The 18,258-nt window shown below is 42.3% G+C and overlaps 1 protein-coding gene across 1 annotated transcript; it reads right to left on the bottom strand.

The window, feature by feature from the left end:
• Positions 1-2,391: 2,391 nt before the first annotated feature.
• On the bottom strand, positions 2,392-18,122 carry dtx4a (deltex 4, E3 ubiquitin ligase a). The gene is made up of 9 exons (XM_039823160.1): positions 17,934-18,122; positions 17,502-17,716; positions 14,717-15,896; positions 7,391-7,452; positions 6,924-7,085; positions 6,762-6,823; positions 6,345-6,665; positions 6,151-6,240; positions 2,392-4,084 (listed from the first exon to the last, which is right to left on the bottom strand). The coding sequence occupies exons 2-9, from the start codon at positions 17,707-17,709 to the stop codon at positions 3,854-3,856; spliced, it is 2,316 nt and encodes a 771-aa protein (XP_039679094.1). The 5' UTR covers positions 17,710-17,716; positions 17,934-18,122; the 3' UTR covers positions 2,392-3,853.
• Between the last annotated feature and the right edge of the window lie 136 nt (positions 18,123-18,258).

The following is an 18,258-nucleotide window of genomic DNA, read 5'->3' as shown; positions in this document are numbered from 1 at the left end:
GCTGAAAGGCAGCAGTGTGAGCGCATGAGATTGCTGACAGCTTTGAAATATGAGCCTCTGGGGAGAGAAAAAAAAAGGCGAGCTGAGGGTATGTTTCCCTGGCAACAAGGCACTGGATTTGGTCGTCAGCCAACACACTGCTCCATTTAAAAGCTTTTAATAATAGACAAATCATTTTGAAAAGGGGAGAGGGAGGATTAGCTTTATCTGGCATGATGTAGAAGAGAGAAAACACTTCTAGTCAGCAGTTTAGACCTAAAAGGCAAAAGCAAAAATCTTTCACTGAAAAACTGGGAAACACTGTGTTCGGGAGGAAATAACAGGGGGGGGGAGACACGTCAGACAAAATGGCAACGTGGTGATCAACCATAGGCACCCCTGCAACCAAATACAAAATGCTGACTGCTCTGTAATCTGTAATCAGTTTTCTATTCGCAGCCTGGGGTTGTAGACAATGGACCCCTGCAGGAAGGGTTTCTCTGACCAGTTGGAGCCCCCTCCCCCATTTAGTTCTCAGCAAGGGGCAGATCTTTGTCTACTCCCATCTCAAGCACCCTAATCTACCATATTCTGTGCAGTTATTTCCCCTTGTCTCCTGCTCCCTTTCTTTCTACTTGCCTGTTACCACCTTTTTTTTTAAAAGAATATTAGTCCATCAAAACCACACTGTCTTTTACACAAATACATGGACTGTAAAAACCCAATTCCCCTTTTCCATGGAGCATTTTGCCTCCTGATTTGTCTTTCCATGTCTTTCCACTTATTTACTTTTGCCTCCCCAAAATGTGCAGATGTGGTAATGCACTAAAACACAAGCCCACCCTCTCTTCATCTTCAAAGGTGCCACTAGTTGTTGTCAGTCCGGCTTAACTCAGTTCTGGCCCGATTAGACCCTTAACCCATCTGCTCCTCAGTAACCTGACAGGCGGCCGGTGCATTTTCATACTAAATTGGCCGCTTTGCCCAATCCATCACATCTGTCACTTAAGACAAACGTTTTAAGCTCCGCCGTTACAGAAGTTGAAGGGCAAATGAAAGTTGGCGTGAAAGGTTTTTTGTGTGTGATTGTTTTTCCACTGTTGCCTCCAGTGTGCATAAAGGACTGTGTCTCAAAAAGTAAATACATTTGATTGGTCTTTTGGGTATGGGTTCATATTTATCGCTTTACTGACTTCCTGAAGGTAACTTTTTTTTTTGCAGGGTTGTGATTGTTGCCTTTGATTCAGAGTTAAACATAGGTGGGTTTTTTTCACGTATTTCACATTGTCTTAAATAAGACATTAAGTGAGACTTAAATGCATTATGTTTAAATAAATAGTCACTGACATACTAACCCTTGCCTATTTCAACATCGTGAGTAAATCCTCTTGCTGGGGACCACTATAATTGTGTTTAACTATCTCCGTACATTTTCTCATTCATTAAGGTGGAAGTAATCCGTGCTACTAATCCAGGAGCCAGACTAATCTACAGATAAACTGGTTACGTGCCGCTCATTTCTTGAAGTAATGTGGGTGATCTGTAAAAATACACAACATTGTATAATTTAACTATATGTACGACGAACCAGGATCTATTTTCCAGGAGCCTTTTATAAATTTCCACATGATGAAAGAAAATGTCTCTATAATTGATAATCTATAACACAGTAATCTTTGCAAAAAGTGAATGCGACCACTGTAGTTTTAAGATGGCCATTGCTATAATTCTTTATGGAAAGTGCATAGAGGAACTGCACAGTGTTGCCATGATTTGATAGAACACATGATTTGATCTTTCTGAAAATATACAGTAGGTTATGATGACAAATTCAAATAAATCAAGTATAACATAGAACAGTGAACACACAAAAAATATCTGTCTTCTCTAATTTTTCAATTGAATAGTGCTGCTGCACTTTACTGTATGCAAGTTGCTTGTATTTCATACATCCTGTGCTGCATACTGTAACTAATACCTGCATTCTTTGTTGTCAGTTTATTTAATCTTTCCATGAATATTTATACAAAGACTTAAATCAAATGAAAAGGGGGTTTCACAGCAACACTGCAATAGCTGAAATGACAGACTAAAACACTAAACCCATAGGGATGAGGTGAAACCGCTTTTAAAAACAAAATAAATAAAACTTTTACTCAGTCTGGTATGACCAGTAGTGTTTGGTGGCTAATGTTAGCTGACGTTAGCAAATGGATTCTTCTCTACTTGTGCTACTGTTACACAATGTTTTAGCATTTACTATGATCTTGTATTTGCCACTGGTGGCCACAGTGTCTGCGGTTAATCAAAAGTTACATAGTCTTACTTTAAAGTAATAAAGACTGGCACATTTATGGACTTAAAGAAACATCACATAATCAACCTTACATAAAATGAAGGAGTAAAGCGGCATAAAGTTCTGTTATCTCATTGAACCTTAGAAAAATGTTTAATGCAAATTTGTGCACATAAAACACATACATACAGTACAGTGCATACATAAAGTATCATAAAGTATAAATGCTTTAAATGTTGGCTTACATCAGTATGTCAACACATACCGTACACGTACCTCATAATACACCGGTCCACAACGGACCGAATGCAAACTGACTGGACCATTTTGGCCAAAGCTGGATCCACAACAAGAGATAATCTTCTGCACCTGCTCATGACAAAAACTTAATATGACAAAAACAATTGGTGAGCACATTTTGTAGTGTGATTAGAGCATTTGAGGCTGGTGTGTGTATCCTACACAATTATACAGTAGATATAAGCTGTCTGGTTCTTTTTGATACTAAGTAGAAAGCTCTGTGCAAGTCTGAGCTCAAGCAGGAGGTCCAATCCTAGCTTTTTGGGAATCTACTCCTCCAGGGGGGAATGGTGTAATCCATAGTAGCTTTTCCTCTATCAGTCCTTAACATTAACGCAGATACAAGAAGACAGAAAGCTATTAAATGCACCCATGCTCTGAGGGCAGAACAATTAAGGAATGTCAGTTTCTGAACCTATCAAATACAAAATACTGAAAATGATTTTTCTTTTTTTTTTTTAAAGAAAGGGGGCTGGTATATGGCATATAAAGTCAGGCAAACTCTGGTACACCAGCAGTTTATCTTAACTTCACCCCACATCTCAGTCACACCACACCCAAAAACAATGCAAAGAAACATACCATATAAAACAAAATTAAATTATAAAAAACATGATAGAATGGAATCAATATCATATAATATATCAAGTATTCATAATTTACAACAATACAATTGAATAAAAATCAAACCTAAAAAGGAATGTAGTTCTGGAAAAGTACCACTAGAGGTCAGCAAATATTCATGCTCAGATATCCAGTTATACACTTGAAATATTTATCTGCAGTGACAAGTTCCTTCTGCTTGTGGACTAACACTTGACAAAACGTACAGACCTCCACTTCTTTTCTCCAGTTTAACCTCCTTTCAGTTCCACATAGCAGCAGCAGTAGTAGGCGTGGTAAACACTTCAATTCAGCAAAATTCACTTAGTTACATTCTTGATATGAAGTCTCACAGTATAATTTTTTTATTTTTTTTTTATTTTTAAATCTAACACTTACTTGTATGTGCACAGTGGTCTCAAATGTCTCACTGAATATCATCTGCGATCTTGACACTGCATCGGGAGAAAAACATTATTTCCCACGTATCGAAACTGACTCATGCAGTCATAGGAGAAATTTTATTCGCAGCAAAGAGTTTTGCTTTTAGAAGTTGTTTTCCATCTCTGATGGTTATAGTTGTTTCTTTTTTTTTTTTTTTTTAATCAGACTTTGAAAATAATTCCTCTGTCCAGCTGTGGATCCCTTCCCAGGATAGTGTGTGAATGTCTCCGTTCAGTCTCTCGGTAGGCACTCCTCCTCGGTGATGCCCTGAGCCTTGAGCTCCTCCAGAACGTTGTCCAAGTGGCCGGGGTCGGGGTAGCCGTGGCCCGTCAGGTTGGAGCCGAACTCCGTCTTGTGGTGCACCTCGTTCCAGATGACTGTATCGGACTCGCCTGTGGTGCTGGATGTACCCACAGAGAAAATGAGCCGGCGGTCCCACGCCACCAGTAGAAGCCTCAGAACCTGGACGAAGAGATGAAGAAAGAAAAGATGACGTTTTATCCAGTCACATTAAAGGTGTAGTAGGTAAGACTTATAAAACTAACTTTCTGTCATACAGTGCCCTCCACAATTATTGGCACCCCTGTTTAAGATGGGGTCATGGACTTCTAAAAATTCTCCTTTTTTTTTTTAAACAATATAGAACTCAAATGCAAAAAAAGAGAAAAATCCAACCTTTTATTTAAGTACATTACTTTGGTGGTAAAAAAAAAAAATCGCATTTAGAAAAAGAAAACTTGAAATCATGTGTCCCACAATTATTGGCACCCCTAACAATTCCGCTAAATATATTTATATTTTTTTAAATATATTTTTCTGTAGTTGCTAAAGTTGGTCAGGGTATCTAGGAACTTTTAAATAGTAATTCATGACTTCCTGTTTCCCTGGGGTATAAATATGACGTGACACAGAGTCCTAATTCTATTACCCATTTGTCAACATGGCAAAGACAAGAGAACACACAATTCAAGTAAGGCAGATGTGTGTCGACCTTCATAAGTCAGGCAATGGCTACAAGAAAATAGCCACTCGCCTTAACTTGCCCGTATTTACAGTCAGAGGAATCATTAAGAAGTTTAAAACAACTGGAACAGTGACAAACAAGGCTGGAAGAGGTCCCAAGTTTATCTTGCCACAACGCACAGTGAGGAGGATGGTAAGAAAGGTAAAAAAAAGTCCTAAGCTCACTGTCAAAGAGTGGCATCTTGGGGTCACGAAGTCTCAAAAAAAACCATCAGACGCTCTCTACATGCCAACAAGCTGTTTTGGAGGCATGCAAGGAAAAAGCCTTTTCTCACTAACACTCACAAACGTAAACGTCTGGAGTTTGCTAAGCGGCACTGGGACTTCAACTGGGATTGTGTGCTTTGGTCAGATGAGACTAAGATTGAGCTTTTTGGCAACAAACACTCTAAGTGGGTCTGGCGTAAAACAAAAGATGAGTATGCCGAAGAGCACCTTCACCACCGTGAAGTATGGTGGAGGATCTGTGATGCTTTGGGGTTGTTTCTCTTCCAAAGGCCCTGGGAACCTTGTTAGGGTGCATGGCATTAGGAATGCTTTGAACTACCAGGACATTTTAAATAAAAACCTGATGGCCTCTGCCAGAAAGCTGAAGATGGGTCGTCACTGGGTCTTTCAGCAGGATAATGATCCTAAACATGTGGCAAAATCTACACAAAAATGGTTCAGCAGTCACAAACTCAAGGTCCTCCCATGGCCATCTCAGTCCCCAGACCTCAACCCAATCGAAAACCTGTGGGGTGAGCTAAAGAGGAGAGTGCATGAGAGAGGACCCAGGACTCTGGATGATCTAGAAAGATTGTGCAAAGAAGAATGGTCAAAGATCCCTCTCTCTGTGTTCTCCAATCTTGTGAAATGTTATAGAAGGAGATTAAGTGCTGTCTTGTTGGCAAAAGGGGGTTGTACAAAGTATTAACATCAGGGGTGCCAATAATTGTGGGACACATGATTTCAAGTTTTTTTTTCTAAATGTGTGATTTTTTTTTTTTACCACCAAAGTAATGTACTTAAATAAAAGGTTGGATTTTTCTCTTTTTTTGCATTTGGGTTCTATGTTGTTTAAAAAAAAAGGAGAATTTTTAGAAGTCCATGACCCCATCTTAAACAGGGGTGACAATAATTGTGGGGGGCACTGTATTTGCTGAAACTGACCCTATGTTCGAGTAGAACTACATGAAGCACGTAATTAAAAAATATGGCACCACCTACAGCCTGTAGTGCGATTTGCAAAAATCCACCGCTCCCTGTTCAGATGCACCAATCAGGGCAAGGGGGGTTATCTAACTGCGTGTCAATCATTGATCATGCACACGCATTCATTCTCCCTTGTGGGGGGGAGGGGCTTAGGAGAGCGTTTTGGGCTTCAGCAGAAAGGGGGGAGGGACTGAGAAGTTGTTGATGTTAAAATTTTTTGGCGAAGTCCTGGATCTTCGCAATCCTACCTACAGCACCTTTAACTTCAAACCATACAGGAAGTTAGACAATAGAGAAAAGTTCTCATTTACCTTGCGTCCCTTCTCGCTGTCAGGGAGGTAGCAGTGTCTGGGGAACCCGCGGGCGGTGAAGGGTTTGCCTGGATTTGGGTGCTCTGGGCCCTAAACAGCAAGTCAGCAATTACATTATGCAAGCAAAACCAATAACGCTTCCTTGTATTCATCATTTAGAAGCTAGTGTCATGTAAGCATCGGTGCGACTTTACCTGAATGCCAGGAGGGATGTTATAAATTATCCGGATGGTTTTGCAGTCCGGATGGCCGGGTAGCGAGTGGGGGATGACATGGTACTCCATCTTGCCCGGGGGCTGGTTGCCAGTCTTGACTCCGTAGATGGTCTTGCAGGTGGGACACTGCAGGCTGCCGTCCTTGTTGCCATTGTTGTACATAGCAACGAGGCATTGGAGGTGGTACTGGTGACCACACTGTGCCAGGCGGCCCACCGACTCGGCTCGGGAGATGCCACCCACGCCTGGGCCTTTGTAGCCCGATGGTCCGGCCAGGGCCTCCATGCAGATGGTGCAGTCCTGAGTACAAAACAAGTACGAAATATGTTGTTTAGCCAATGAAAACGGGTGTTTTCAAAAGAAGGAAATCAAAATAATCATAAAACGAGAACTCACCTCCTCTGGGGGATTGCGGACTTTCTGAAGGTACCTCTTCACCACCTCCTCAGGGGTCTTCCCTACGTGAAGGAACATAAAGTATGATGATCTGTTTATGACTAAATAGGTATGACTGCATATGGGGGAAAAACATGAAGCAGACTTTATCATCAAACCCACCTTTACGAGCCTGTTTCTTTGTGGTCTTGCGACAGCAGTGGCCCAGACCGGAGACGGGCTTGATGTCACTCTTGCTGACCGGTGGAGGATGAAGCACCAACTTGGGAGGGCGAGTCAGGCAGACAGGAAGTCCTGCTGCGCTCATCAGGATGCCTGTAATGCCTGGATACAGCCAGCAGAGGGGGGATGTTAGACACTGTATTTGAGATTTACTCAGCACGTGATGAGCTCTTTATCCAGCGAATTATTATCATACTCATAATATTTGGCCAGTTGATTTAGTCTAGTCATGTCAAAAATGACATTAATTGTGGTGTCTGTACCACTTAAACGTTTATTTAAAGAGCTGTAAAGTACAACAAACCTTAACAAACAAGATGCCTCTTCAAAGTCTTAAAAGCGGAATTTTAAACCTATTTTAAAGAAAGTACTTCTGATCGATTTAAAGATAATGAGAAATAATGTACCTGCCAGCGCAGGGTGTACAGGGCTTGATCCATTCAGGTTCTTCACTGGAACAGTTGGCACTCTGAAACACAAGAAAAAATTAAATATGAAACTACAGATTGCTGACTAAAAGCAGACATGCAACTGGTCAGGTCACCTCAGCCCAGATTCATAGTGTCAGAATCTGATGAGTCACAAGTAAACAGGAGAAGTGACATGCTGCATATGTTAGCTTCTTGTTCACCTCAGTCAGCAGGATAAGGAGCTTTTGCCGAGTTATGTAGAGAAACAAACGGGCGTGGCTCATCACGATTTGACTTACTGTCCTATAATTGCCAGCTAGGACTTCCTGCTACGTAAGGTTTAAGATTAGGAGGTGTATGGCAGCATTAAACAAGGCAAACCAGATATTTTGCTATTTGCTATCTTTGTGTACAACTATACTAGAAAGAAAATAGTTCCTACATGAAACTGCTGCCAACTAGATCTGTGGATTGTCCAAAGTGTCAGTCCCTTTAAATCTGCTGAATAAAAATATTTCAGACAGTAGTGAACTTGCCCTTATTTTAATGAAATGTCAAACCATCCTTAACCACGGCTGTACTATATCTCTGCTCATTAAAAAGGTAAAACAGGTGTGTACTTACGGACTGCCAATTCTGATAATAGTCATTTTTCCTGCTCGAAAGCACCAAAGACAAATATATTGCCGCAATAATTTCCACTTGTCGCTTCAGTTGACTTGCTATGGCACTCGTCTGTCTCTGTCTCTCAGTTCCTATGGTTGTGTGCCAGTGTCACATCTCCTTCCTCCTTTTATAGGGCTAATCCACTTGTTTCTATCTGTTGACTAAACTCTAGGGCAGACATCCGTCACAGGAGGGATTACCTGTCAGTAACCACGTCAGACTGGCTGCCATAAGGCTGACAGACACGAGCACATACGACTCGTTGATGTAGCCTACTAACACACTGCCACTGCCAAGAGATACATTTAAACTGCCTTGTGTACAATTGCCTTTGTTGATTGACCAATAAAGCATATTTCCTGTCTTTCTTTCTTCTTTCTTTCTTTCTTTCTTTCTTTCTTTCTTTCTTTCTTTCTTTCTTTCTTTCTCTCTCTCTCTCTCTCTCTCTTACACCTGCTATCATAAAATCCTACCCTTGGATTTGGCCAGGGTTATTTGAAAACTTTGCTGTGTTACATTAATCAAAGCTATCCATTAATATTGTCCTATGTGATCACTTTGACTGTAACTGTAATGTTTGCATTACAACCTACAGTCCCTATAGATTGAATTAGAATGTGCACCATGCTAACAACAAAGAAGGCTTTCATATTGCCACCCACATGCACTAATCGGGGGAAAGAAATGTCTAAACAGATGCTTTTTATCATTCAAGTGCACAGCTACACTTATGTGTTTTGGGCCTTTGCTACTCGACTACCTAGTAAAGATATTTGTAGCTGTTTCTCTTTTATCTATTTAATTAATTTCTTATTTTCCACGAGGACTACCCACCCTCATGCCTTTTATTCTATGTTTTTGGTCATTCTTCTTCTTTTATGTATGTGCATTTTAAATATTTTGTCTTACTGTTACTTTATTCTTGCCATTTAGTCTTTCCTCTTGATTTGTGAAATGGGAAAATATATATATATATATATATATATATATATATATATATATATATATATATATATATATATATATATATATTTTAAAACTGCGCATACATCATTATTTAAAAAAAACAACCTTCCCTTATAATAATTTACTGTCTTTCAGTATTACATTGCATTTAGTCTTTTTGTGAGTATTTTGCTTGTATTATATAAAGCAAACTGTACTGCTATTATATACATTTTATACTTTACCATAGATTATGTCTATAACTGAAACCTCTAATTGATATGATGACTAGCAAGGTGCTCTTTTTGACTTGTGCTAACCCAATTAAATTCAAAGCAGAGGGTGCGTGACGTCAGATCATGCTCTTTTACAACCCAAAGGAAGCAATAGGTGCATACCTGATAGTGGTAAATAAAAAAAAATTAGAAATCTCCTTTTGAAATATTAAATAAAATGAGCTGTCCAGCTGTATATTATTTGACAGCTGATCAGTTATCATATATAGAAAATCTCATTTTACCGACCTTGTTCTTAGGGTAACAATAAGGTAACATAGGTAGATTGTAGATTGAAGTGTAGGCTTTAAGGTTGAATGTTTTGTTCTGGTATAAACAAAGACAGTAACACATTTCTGCACAGTGTTTTCACTAGTGGGAAGAGTCCTTATAAATGATGCAACCATGACACAGAACAACTTACAGTCAAGAGTTCCTGTACCTGACAATATGCTTACACTGTACTCTGTTACTATATTTGCTTGTTTGCCAACAAAGTGTCTAAGCTGTACGGTCACCTTCCTGTGTGTGTGTGTGTGTGTGTGTGTGTGTGTGTGTGTGTGTGTGTGTGTGTGTGTGTGTGTGTGTGTGTGTGTGTGTGTGTCATACATGACTCACAAACTCACAAAAACATGCTGGCTGACTGGGTTAAACCTGAGCATAAATAGAATAAGATGACTGGCATTGAGGCAGAGAAAGGATGGGAAAGAAGAGTCAGTTGGTCCCATTTCTTTAATCCTAGCTAATCTAGTGCCATTAGAGCAGCCGCCATCTGGACCGCTGGACGATAGAAACATACAAGATGCAGCATATGGCCACACACAAACACACACACACACACACACACACAGACAGGGTGTCAAGCAGCGCTGTTTTCCATCACCCAGTAGTGGTTGGTCTGCCAGAGAGTATAGGCAGAGTAAACACAGACTCGTTCTTCAACTCACTTGTATGTGTGTGTGTGTGTGTGTGTGTGTGTGTGTGTGTATATGTGTGTGTACTGTTTTTTCCTGGTCTCTGCGTTGCAAGTTAAACGGTTGCTATGGCCGAACAAACAAATAAAAGAGAGATGACTACAGACAATGAAATGATGTTTGAATGTCTTTCAACTCATTATTTAGATTTTCTGGCCAGCAACCTGGTTGACTCTGGGTGTTCTAATTTGCAATGTTTCCAGTCACAGCAGGCAGTTGTTTTTTAGCAAAAAAACTCTCTTAAAACCCAGTGTACACTGCCTGCCCAGAACCACACAGTAGACAGGCACAATTAGCAACAAGCTGGTGAACAAAGTGGACCAAAATGTAGTGTGTAGTTTCTGTCGCCCCCATTAGGAATTCTATGTAATGACAACAACACTGTTGGCACGTCCACATGATACAAGCCTTCTGTGATCGCGCATGCGCACCCACCCCTCCTCCAAACAGTTGCTAGTAGCCATGGAGGACACGGAGGATTAAAAAAACATGATGGATTCTTCAGAAGAGGTAATTATCTTCAATTGAGTTTCTGCGCGTGAAAGTCGCCAGACGACACAATCTTCTGAAAATAGCCATACTGAGAAATACTGAGAGAGTTGTGTGGAGCTGAATCTTAATTAGCTTTGTAGCAACTCATTTGGCGATGGCTTGAATGTAACGGACGTTCATTAAAGATGCAGTACCTACCTACAGCACCTTTAATATCACTAAAGCTGTAAATATCAGTCAACCCAAATGAAAAGTGCAGAACCAGCAGAATAGGCATACTGCTAAAACATAATGTCAACTGATGAAGAAATGCTTCAAAAGGTCAATAATCCACTTTTTCCCCAATCATTTTCTTCTTTAAGTGACTCAAAACAAAAATGCGAGCCTATTACCCACATGTACCTCCATGATTGAACCACTGGGTAGAGCTTAGGGAGGTGTTCTCTCCACTGCTCCAGTACCCATGTGGTGCACTTATGAATTTGGGGATAAAGCAATAAAATGAGGACAGCAGTAGCACTAAGTGGAGCTTAGAACAAAGATGGAGAGAAGAAAAGTGAGCTGTGGGGTGAGCAAGAATCAGCAGGTGCTCTCACCTGATGGGTTGAAAGAATGGTTCAGTCACACAGCTCACCTGACACAAAATACGGCGATTACTGAAGCATGAATATTAAGCCTGTGGTATTTGGTATTAATCTGAAGCTTAGCTGGATTGCTAATGCCAGGATCCAGAAAGATGGGGTTCTCTGCTGTGGTCATTTTTCAACGTTTGATCGAAGTACAAGAAGTTCCATGCAGACCTGCTATCAAAACACAAATAAAATGACTGCATGTGTTTGACCAATGTGGGAATGTCTTGCAAGTTATATTTGAAGCAGCTGCATAACAACAATCTAGAGCACCCCAGAAACATCTCTTTCAGTGAGACTTAATGATTGTGAGGGAAATGTTCACTTTATGAGGTTTTTTAACATTAATATGAGTTCCCCCAGCCTGCCTATGGTCCCCCAGTGGCTAGAAATGGTGATAGGTGTAAACCGAGCCCTGGGTATCCTGCTCTGCCTTTGAGAAAATGAAAGCTCAGATGGGCCGATCTGGAATCTTCTCCTTATGAGGTCATAAGGAGCAAGGTTACCTCCCCTTTCTCTGCTTTGCCCGCCCAGAGAATTTGGCCCACCCATGAGAGAGAGAAGGCTCGTTCGAGATGAACTGCGCCTCGCCTGTAAAGTAGACGAGAGCAGGCGGCAGCAGCCGGGGGCGGTGACAAAAGTCCGCTCTCAAGTCGGACAGTTTTCCAGCTGACTCCAGCAGCCTTCAGGCTGAACAGGAAGTGACACAAACACTGTGGTCCGTTCGGGTCCGATTCCGATTTAATAAAATGTTACCAGACCCATATATCTGCTCCTACACAGTCTCCAGTTGATTTTATTATGAAAGAGTAGCTGTCAAAATTCTCTACATGTGATCTGGTGCTGATTTTAATTACCAACAGACTGTAGGTGATCCGTAATCTGAACAGATTTAGTCTCTCTGACTTCTAAACACAACTATCAGCCACACAACATGTGTTCTGTACAGAATAAGCCTTTAAATCAGACAAATAGCAGTTAAAATCTCTCCGATTCCTAATCAATAAAAAGTTTATATAAAACGTCATCATGTTGAGTCGATTCTGAACCAATCAGCTGTTCGATCAGCTGAGAGGCCGGCGTTTCCCAGCATGCACTGGGTCCGCCTGCGTCCGCCTGGCTCTTGCAGTTGGTGAAAAGCAACTGCGCCGATCGCCGGTGATCGATTCTGCGCAGATCTGGCTCATCTCGAACGAGCCTAGAGACATCATGGCTTTCAAACGAGCAAAGTGGCAGTTGGTCAAGGCCACACCCCACTCTCTCTTCCTCAATATCTACAGACACAGAAATGGCACATCCTAAGGAAAGCTCATTGTGGGACTGGCTCTCTTGGCTGTAATTCTGCACCAAGGCTGAATTTCGGGAAAAAGACTTCAGATACAGTATTAGGGGAACACTAAGGTCTATATAAAAGCATCCAAAGAGCACCATGTCATGGGACCTTTAACACTGATGCTAACAAATGTTGTGAGTCTTTAGACATGTTTGAGGACGTCCATAAATACTTTGAATTATAACGTATAATGTATAATGTGTGTTTGATATAGAGTTTCTACGAAAAAGTTAAATAACTAGTAAAAATTCTTAAAATAAAAACCTACTCCTGTTCTCCCAATCTAGAAATATTACTACAAACAAGATGTCTCCTACTTCATAGTAAAGATCATTCTCTGATTATTTTGTGCACTGGAAGCTTCAAGTTTCCACATCGCACTTCTCGTTCCCTACACGTCTTAAACTTAGATTTAAAAAGAGAGCACAGACAAAATGTGTTGCTTCTGTCACCAAACGTTTAACCTAATTTCCCAGTGAATAACATCTGCCAGTATAACTGGTGACACAGCCAGCAGCACTTTTATTAGCACGGTGTATAGAATGAAGACACACCCCTCCACATACTGTGATTAAAGGCCCATAAGAAGACATCTGAAAACATCTCAGATTCTTTTGTTGTGATTGTGCTCAAACTCAAAGAGAAGTCTGAGGACAAGAAGCCCACTGATGGAAATATCAATCATTCCATAACGATGGGGGCATCCCAGATGTTACAGACCTGTTCCAGATGTAGTTTGTTAAGTAAAACCTACAGCGTTCCTTTTTACAATCAGCCCATGTTGCTACAGTTAACGAAGCCAAGTGCTTACACACACGTAACCATAAAGTATTTTCCAGACTTTATGGATTTCTTGAGGCCCCCCGTGCGAAAAATTGTTTGCATGAAAAATATACAAATTATGTAAATGTATGTGTGTGTGTGTGTGCGTGTGTAAAATAAATCCATCATTAAGCGGTTGCATGATAAATGTCTGGAATGTGAAACACTTGTGAGAGCTTGGCTTGTTCAGTGTGAATGCTTTTCATTGTATTTCCATGGAAATGAACGAGCCCGATGGACTTTGTCACAAAGATTAAAGGCTCATGAATGCTAATGAGCGCTGATGTCAGACACTGTGTAATGAGGGCTTCAAACAAATTAGAATGGCCTGTCTAAATTGATTGTCTTACAAATCCTGTTCAGTTGGTCTCATTTGGTTTCATACAGTATATTGATAAGGGATGTAGTCTCTGTGAAGATGTCATTTGAATGCCACATCAAACATTAAGTGACCATTAAAATGTCCTAAACTAGCTGGCATTCAAACTGCCCACTGCTTCTATACTTTCTATAATATCATTAGACAATTTTGCCGTCTTTTCTTCTCTGATTTGTTTTGTCTGTTAACGTGTGTTTATACACGTGTTTGTATTCTTATAATATGTAAGTTGTCTTTTTAGTCTTAATGCTCACCAGCTTGTCACTAACTGTTTGGTGCTGGGCAGGTACGTAGCTGACAGTGGGTTTGTTTGGCGTTGCACTGAAAGCAGCTGCCTGCTGCTGCTGGTGGGTGATAATTCTCAATTTGACCGACCCTTTTTACGTTGCACATAGTCATTTGATCCACTGTTAATATGACAATATTGATTATTGCAGCTTTAAGCTAATCATTTGACCAATTCAGTATTGCCTTTACGGTCAATGAGCACTACACCCTTTTTTTTTTTTTTCCATTTACATAAATATAAAAGCCTTTTTAAATAGTTGTGTGGAAGAAGATTTTAATGTGGAACTAAACTGAAAAATGAATATGAGAAATGTACTACTGTGTAGTAAGTAACAATTTTGAATTCTTCAAATGGGTGGTTTTTGTAGGAATGTAAAGCTTGCTTAAATATGCTCCATTGGAAATCCATACACTTAATTTCCAGCGGTTTTCTTACCTTTTCTTGGATGATAGAACCCTTTTAACTGTAAATGAATATTTTGAGCAAACTGATATACTACTACAGCGGTTGTGTACTCACCCAGAGGCGATAAGGGCACGTGACTGAGCCATGGCGATACGCTGCAGTGCAGGTCGGCTCAGCCCTGCTAGGCTGGACCGGGGTGGCAGGGGGGCTGCGCAGGCAGCAGCACCAGATGAAGACACTGGACCCAGGACGCGGGCAGAAGGCGAGGGCGTGCAGGTGGAGGCGGCCGTGGAGATGATAGGTGGGCCTGGAGCGGGCACTGTAGGGGCAGAACAGGAAGCAGAGAGGGAGGACGAGGTGGAGGGGTGAGGGGGAGAGGTGGCAGCAGATGAGAGTGTGGTGGAGGGTGGAGGAGGAGGTGGTGGGGGAGGGGGGAGAGGTGGAGGAGGGGGACGGGTGGAGGAAATGGACAAGGCGGCGGTGGCTGAGCCAAGGAGGGAAAGCGAGTGGGTGAAGCCTCCTCCGTAACCAAAGCTGGCACTGCCAACACCACTACCACCGACGATACCAACACCTCCTGCACCACCCATACCACCTAGACTAAAGCCACCTGTCGCCCCGACTATGGACGTCCTGTGGGGGGAAAATGACCGTGACAGGGAAGGAGGACGAGGGAGGGTTAGTGAGTACGACCCTCCTGGGACAGAGTAACTGCTGATTTTGGGACTAGGTGGTTTGGTCTGTGGCGGTCGTCGACCTAGAGTGTGAGCAGACATGGCGCCTGCTTTGACACTTAGCACCAACATACACTGCTGACAGGCGCAGGGCTGTCCCAAGGAGGTGATGGATGAGGCAGGGAGTGCCCCGCTGGGATACGCGCTGCCGTTTCCAGTCCCACTGCTGCTCATCCGCATCCCCATGCCCACTCCAGATACATCCACACCAAGCAGTCCTCCATGGCTGGGCATGGACATGGGCCCCCAGGCGTGGTGGGATTTGGGCAAGGGGCCGGACACCAGCGGGTAAGCCAGGTCGGAGCGGCGCTGGATGCGGCGGCAGCGCTGTGTCTGCCCGTTGATTTGGGTCATGCTTTCAAAGTCAATAAGGTAGCAGAAACCCAGCGGCGCCAGGTCCAGCCAGGGCTGCTGACGATCGCGTGCTGCCTGGATTGCGATGCCCACCTCCGTGTCGTAGGCCGTCCAACTGCCAGCGTCGTTCTCCCACTCCCACAACCAGCCCTGGCCTGGCGCTGAGGTGGGGTCGTAGAAGCTACGTCGTACCGGTCGAAGGGTACCTAAGGCAGTAATTAGGAGGTCATAAAAATGCAAAAGATTCATGCACAGTATTACAATTTGAAAAAGGTGCAACAACTCCTAGTAATACAGCCATATTGCATTTTGGATTATTTCCATGAATAGCACTTTGGATAGATTTACTGCTAGATTTTTACATGTGCAAGACTTCTACTGTAACTATAAAGTCTGATCATCTTTCTCTCTTAAGCCTGAACTACTATCATGACACTTGGTGATGAGACGTGGCTGCAATAGGAGGTAAGTGGCTGACTGTCGTATTTACTGTGGACAAGTAGATTGCAACCTTAAAAAATTCAACATGTCTGTGTTTGCTTGCTAAGAATTTGGTCAAACAGGTTGCCCCTGGAAACAGCACACGGTGTTCTGAATTCTGATTGGCTGGCAGCCTTGATCCGACCCAAAGCTGGCTGTGTTTGCTTTCCCAGGGTGTCCAGAGAAACTCTACAGAGTTCTTCTACTGTAAAGCCTTCACATATCAAACCATGTCTGTCTGAAACACAAAAGGGGTGCAAAGATTTCTTCAAAGATGAGCGAGCTTGAATCTAGAAGTGAGAGATGAAACCTTTTCGGGATCACAAGGCAGTTTTGTCAGAACTGTAAAATGCACTTCATGTACTTTTTACAGTATACTGTAGTATACTGTAAAATTAAGCATTTGAAATACATGTAGGATCAAACATATATCAAAACATCTCCGAAGTAAAGAACAAAAATAATCTCATATACGACACAACTCATATAGGAACAATTTGAATGTGTACCATACAGTGTGTGTGTGGTACAGTTAGGCCTAGACATTTAACAAGACAACAAGGGACCCATCGAACTCATTTTATCTATGACCTCAGACTACCCCCCCTCCCCCTTCCTCCTCACTGTCTAATATTTAGACAGCATCCCCTATTTCAGCTTCTGCTGGATTTGGAAAACAAACTTCACAAAGGCTTTTGTCAGCCAATGTTGAGAGAGAGAGGGGGGGGGGGATGTTGGGTTCTCTGCCAAAGTTAGACATCTGACAACTGACAATTCCCGGCTTTGTCTTACTGCTCTGCTTGCCTCTCTTTCATGAAGCTTTAACTCGTGAAGGATGTTTTTTTTATGCCCATATTCTGCTATAAAAGGCAATGGTACTGATGAAAGTGTTTGCAGTAAGAAAAGACAATGAATCTGTGGCTATGACTGGACACTTCAGCTGTGGCCTAGGTGCCACATTGCAAACACACACAGGTCCCACCAGAATGACTCACCACTGACACCTTTCAAAATCACAGACACACAGCATCTCTCCCTGTCATTTGCACATAATGTAACATAATACAGGAAAGGTGTAAAATATGGGAAACGAGATTTAGGGATCCAAAATATATATAAAAAAAAAATGAATGGCACGGCTGTCATTGCTGCAGAAATAAGAAGCCACTTTGCAGCAAAACACTCCCACCACGACATCAACTTCTGGAGCAGAATCAACATAAGGGCTTGCAAAGATAAAGTAGACACATGAGCAATAAAAAGGCCTCCATCAGGCCCTGCCACACCGTATACACCCTCCGCCCTGTGTCTCCCTCCTCTCTGCTTCTCACCTGTGTCTTGTCGGAACTGGTGCATGGAATGCAAATCGATGATGTAGGGCGAGAGGCGAGAGTCCACCTGGCCGAGGACAACACTACCACACCGCGGGTCGCTCCGGATGACTGCCTCGATGTGATGACAGACAGCCGGGCTGTAGGGCCGCCAGCGTCCGTGCTCGTTCAGCCATTCCCATACCACTACAGCGGATGCTAGTAACATCCTACTCCTGCAAAGGTGAAAAAATACAACTGACAATAGGGAGGCATAAATGAAAGCGAAACCGCGGGGGATGGTGGGCATTTAAAGACACCCTGCTGCCGCTCCGCCGTGCATCCCTGCGCACAGCGGCGCTGCATCCATCTTGGACAGTTTGCAACCCAGATGTGTTTCCTATCTGTGCATATAAATATATATTTTGGCATGACACTACATGCAAACTGTACCTTCCATGTTTGTAGTTTCGGTTATGCAGCAATTAGTAGGTCCTTTTATCACACGGCGAGGCTACAGAGAGTTTCAGGGCGCAAAAAAGCCTTGCAGGATGGTTGCATTTTACTCCCTATGCAGATGAGTGACGTCTACTGAAATCACAATCAAGTTAGGGTGAGAGGAGAAAATGCAACTTGGATGCTCACGGTGGTGCGGCACTCTTAAAGTAGGTTACTGTGACAGACTGGCTCTTATCGTGCAATGCAAGGTTGCTTTTTTCTTCTTCTTTATTTTTTATTTTTTAAACCAAATCTGTGCTATCTGTAAGGAAAGATCAGA

Source organism: Perca fluviatilis, chromosome 14 (assembly GCF_010015445.1).
Source record: "Perca fluviatilis chromosome 14, GENO_Pfluv_1.0, whole genome shotgun sequence".
Classification (NCBI taxonomy): domain Eukaryota; kingdom Metazoa; phylum Chordata; class Actinopteri; order Perciformes; family Percidae; genus Perca; species Perca fluviatilis.
Note: the sequence above shows the minus strand (reverse complement) of the source record. Positions and strands in the feature narration are given on the sequence as shown.

Excerpts from the sequence above, each read along its gene's own strand:
- dtx4a (XM_039823160.1), bottom strand. The coding sequence starts at position 17,709 with ATGTTACTAGCATCCGCTGTAGTGGTATGGGAATGGCTGAACGAGCAC. Across the intron at positions 6,666-6,761 it reads TCCGCAATCCCCCAGAGGAG|GACTGCACCATCTGCATGGA; the intron begins GTGAGTTCTCGT and ends TTTTGTACTCAG. Across the intron at positions 4,085-6,150 it reads ACAGCGAGAAGGGACGCAAG|GTTCTGAGGCTTCTACTGGT; the intron begins GTAAATGAGAAC and ends CTCTTCGTCCAG.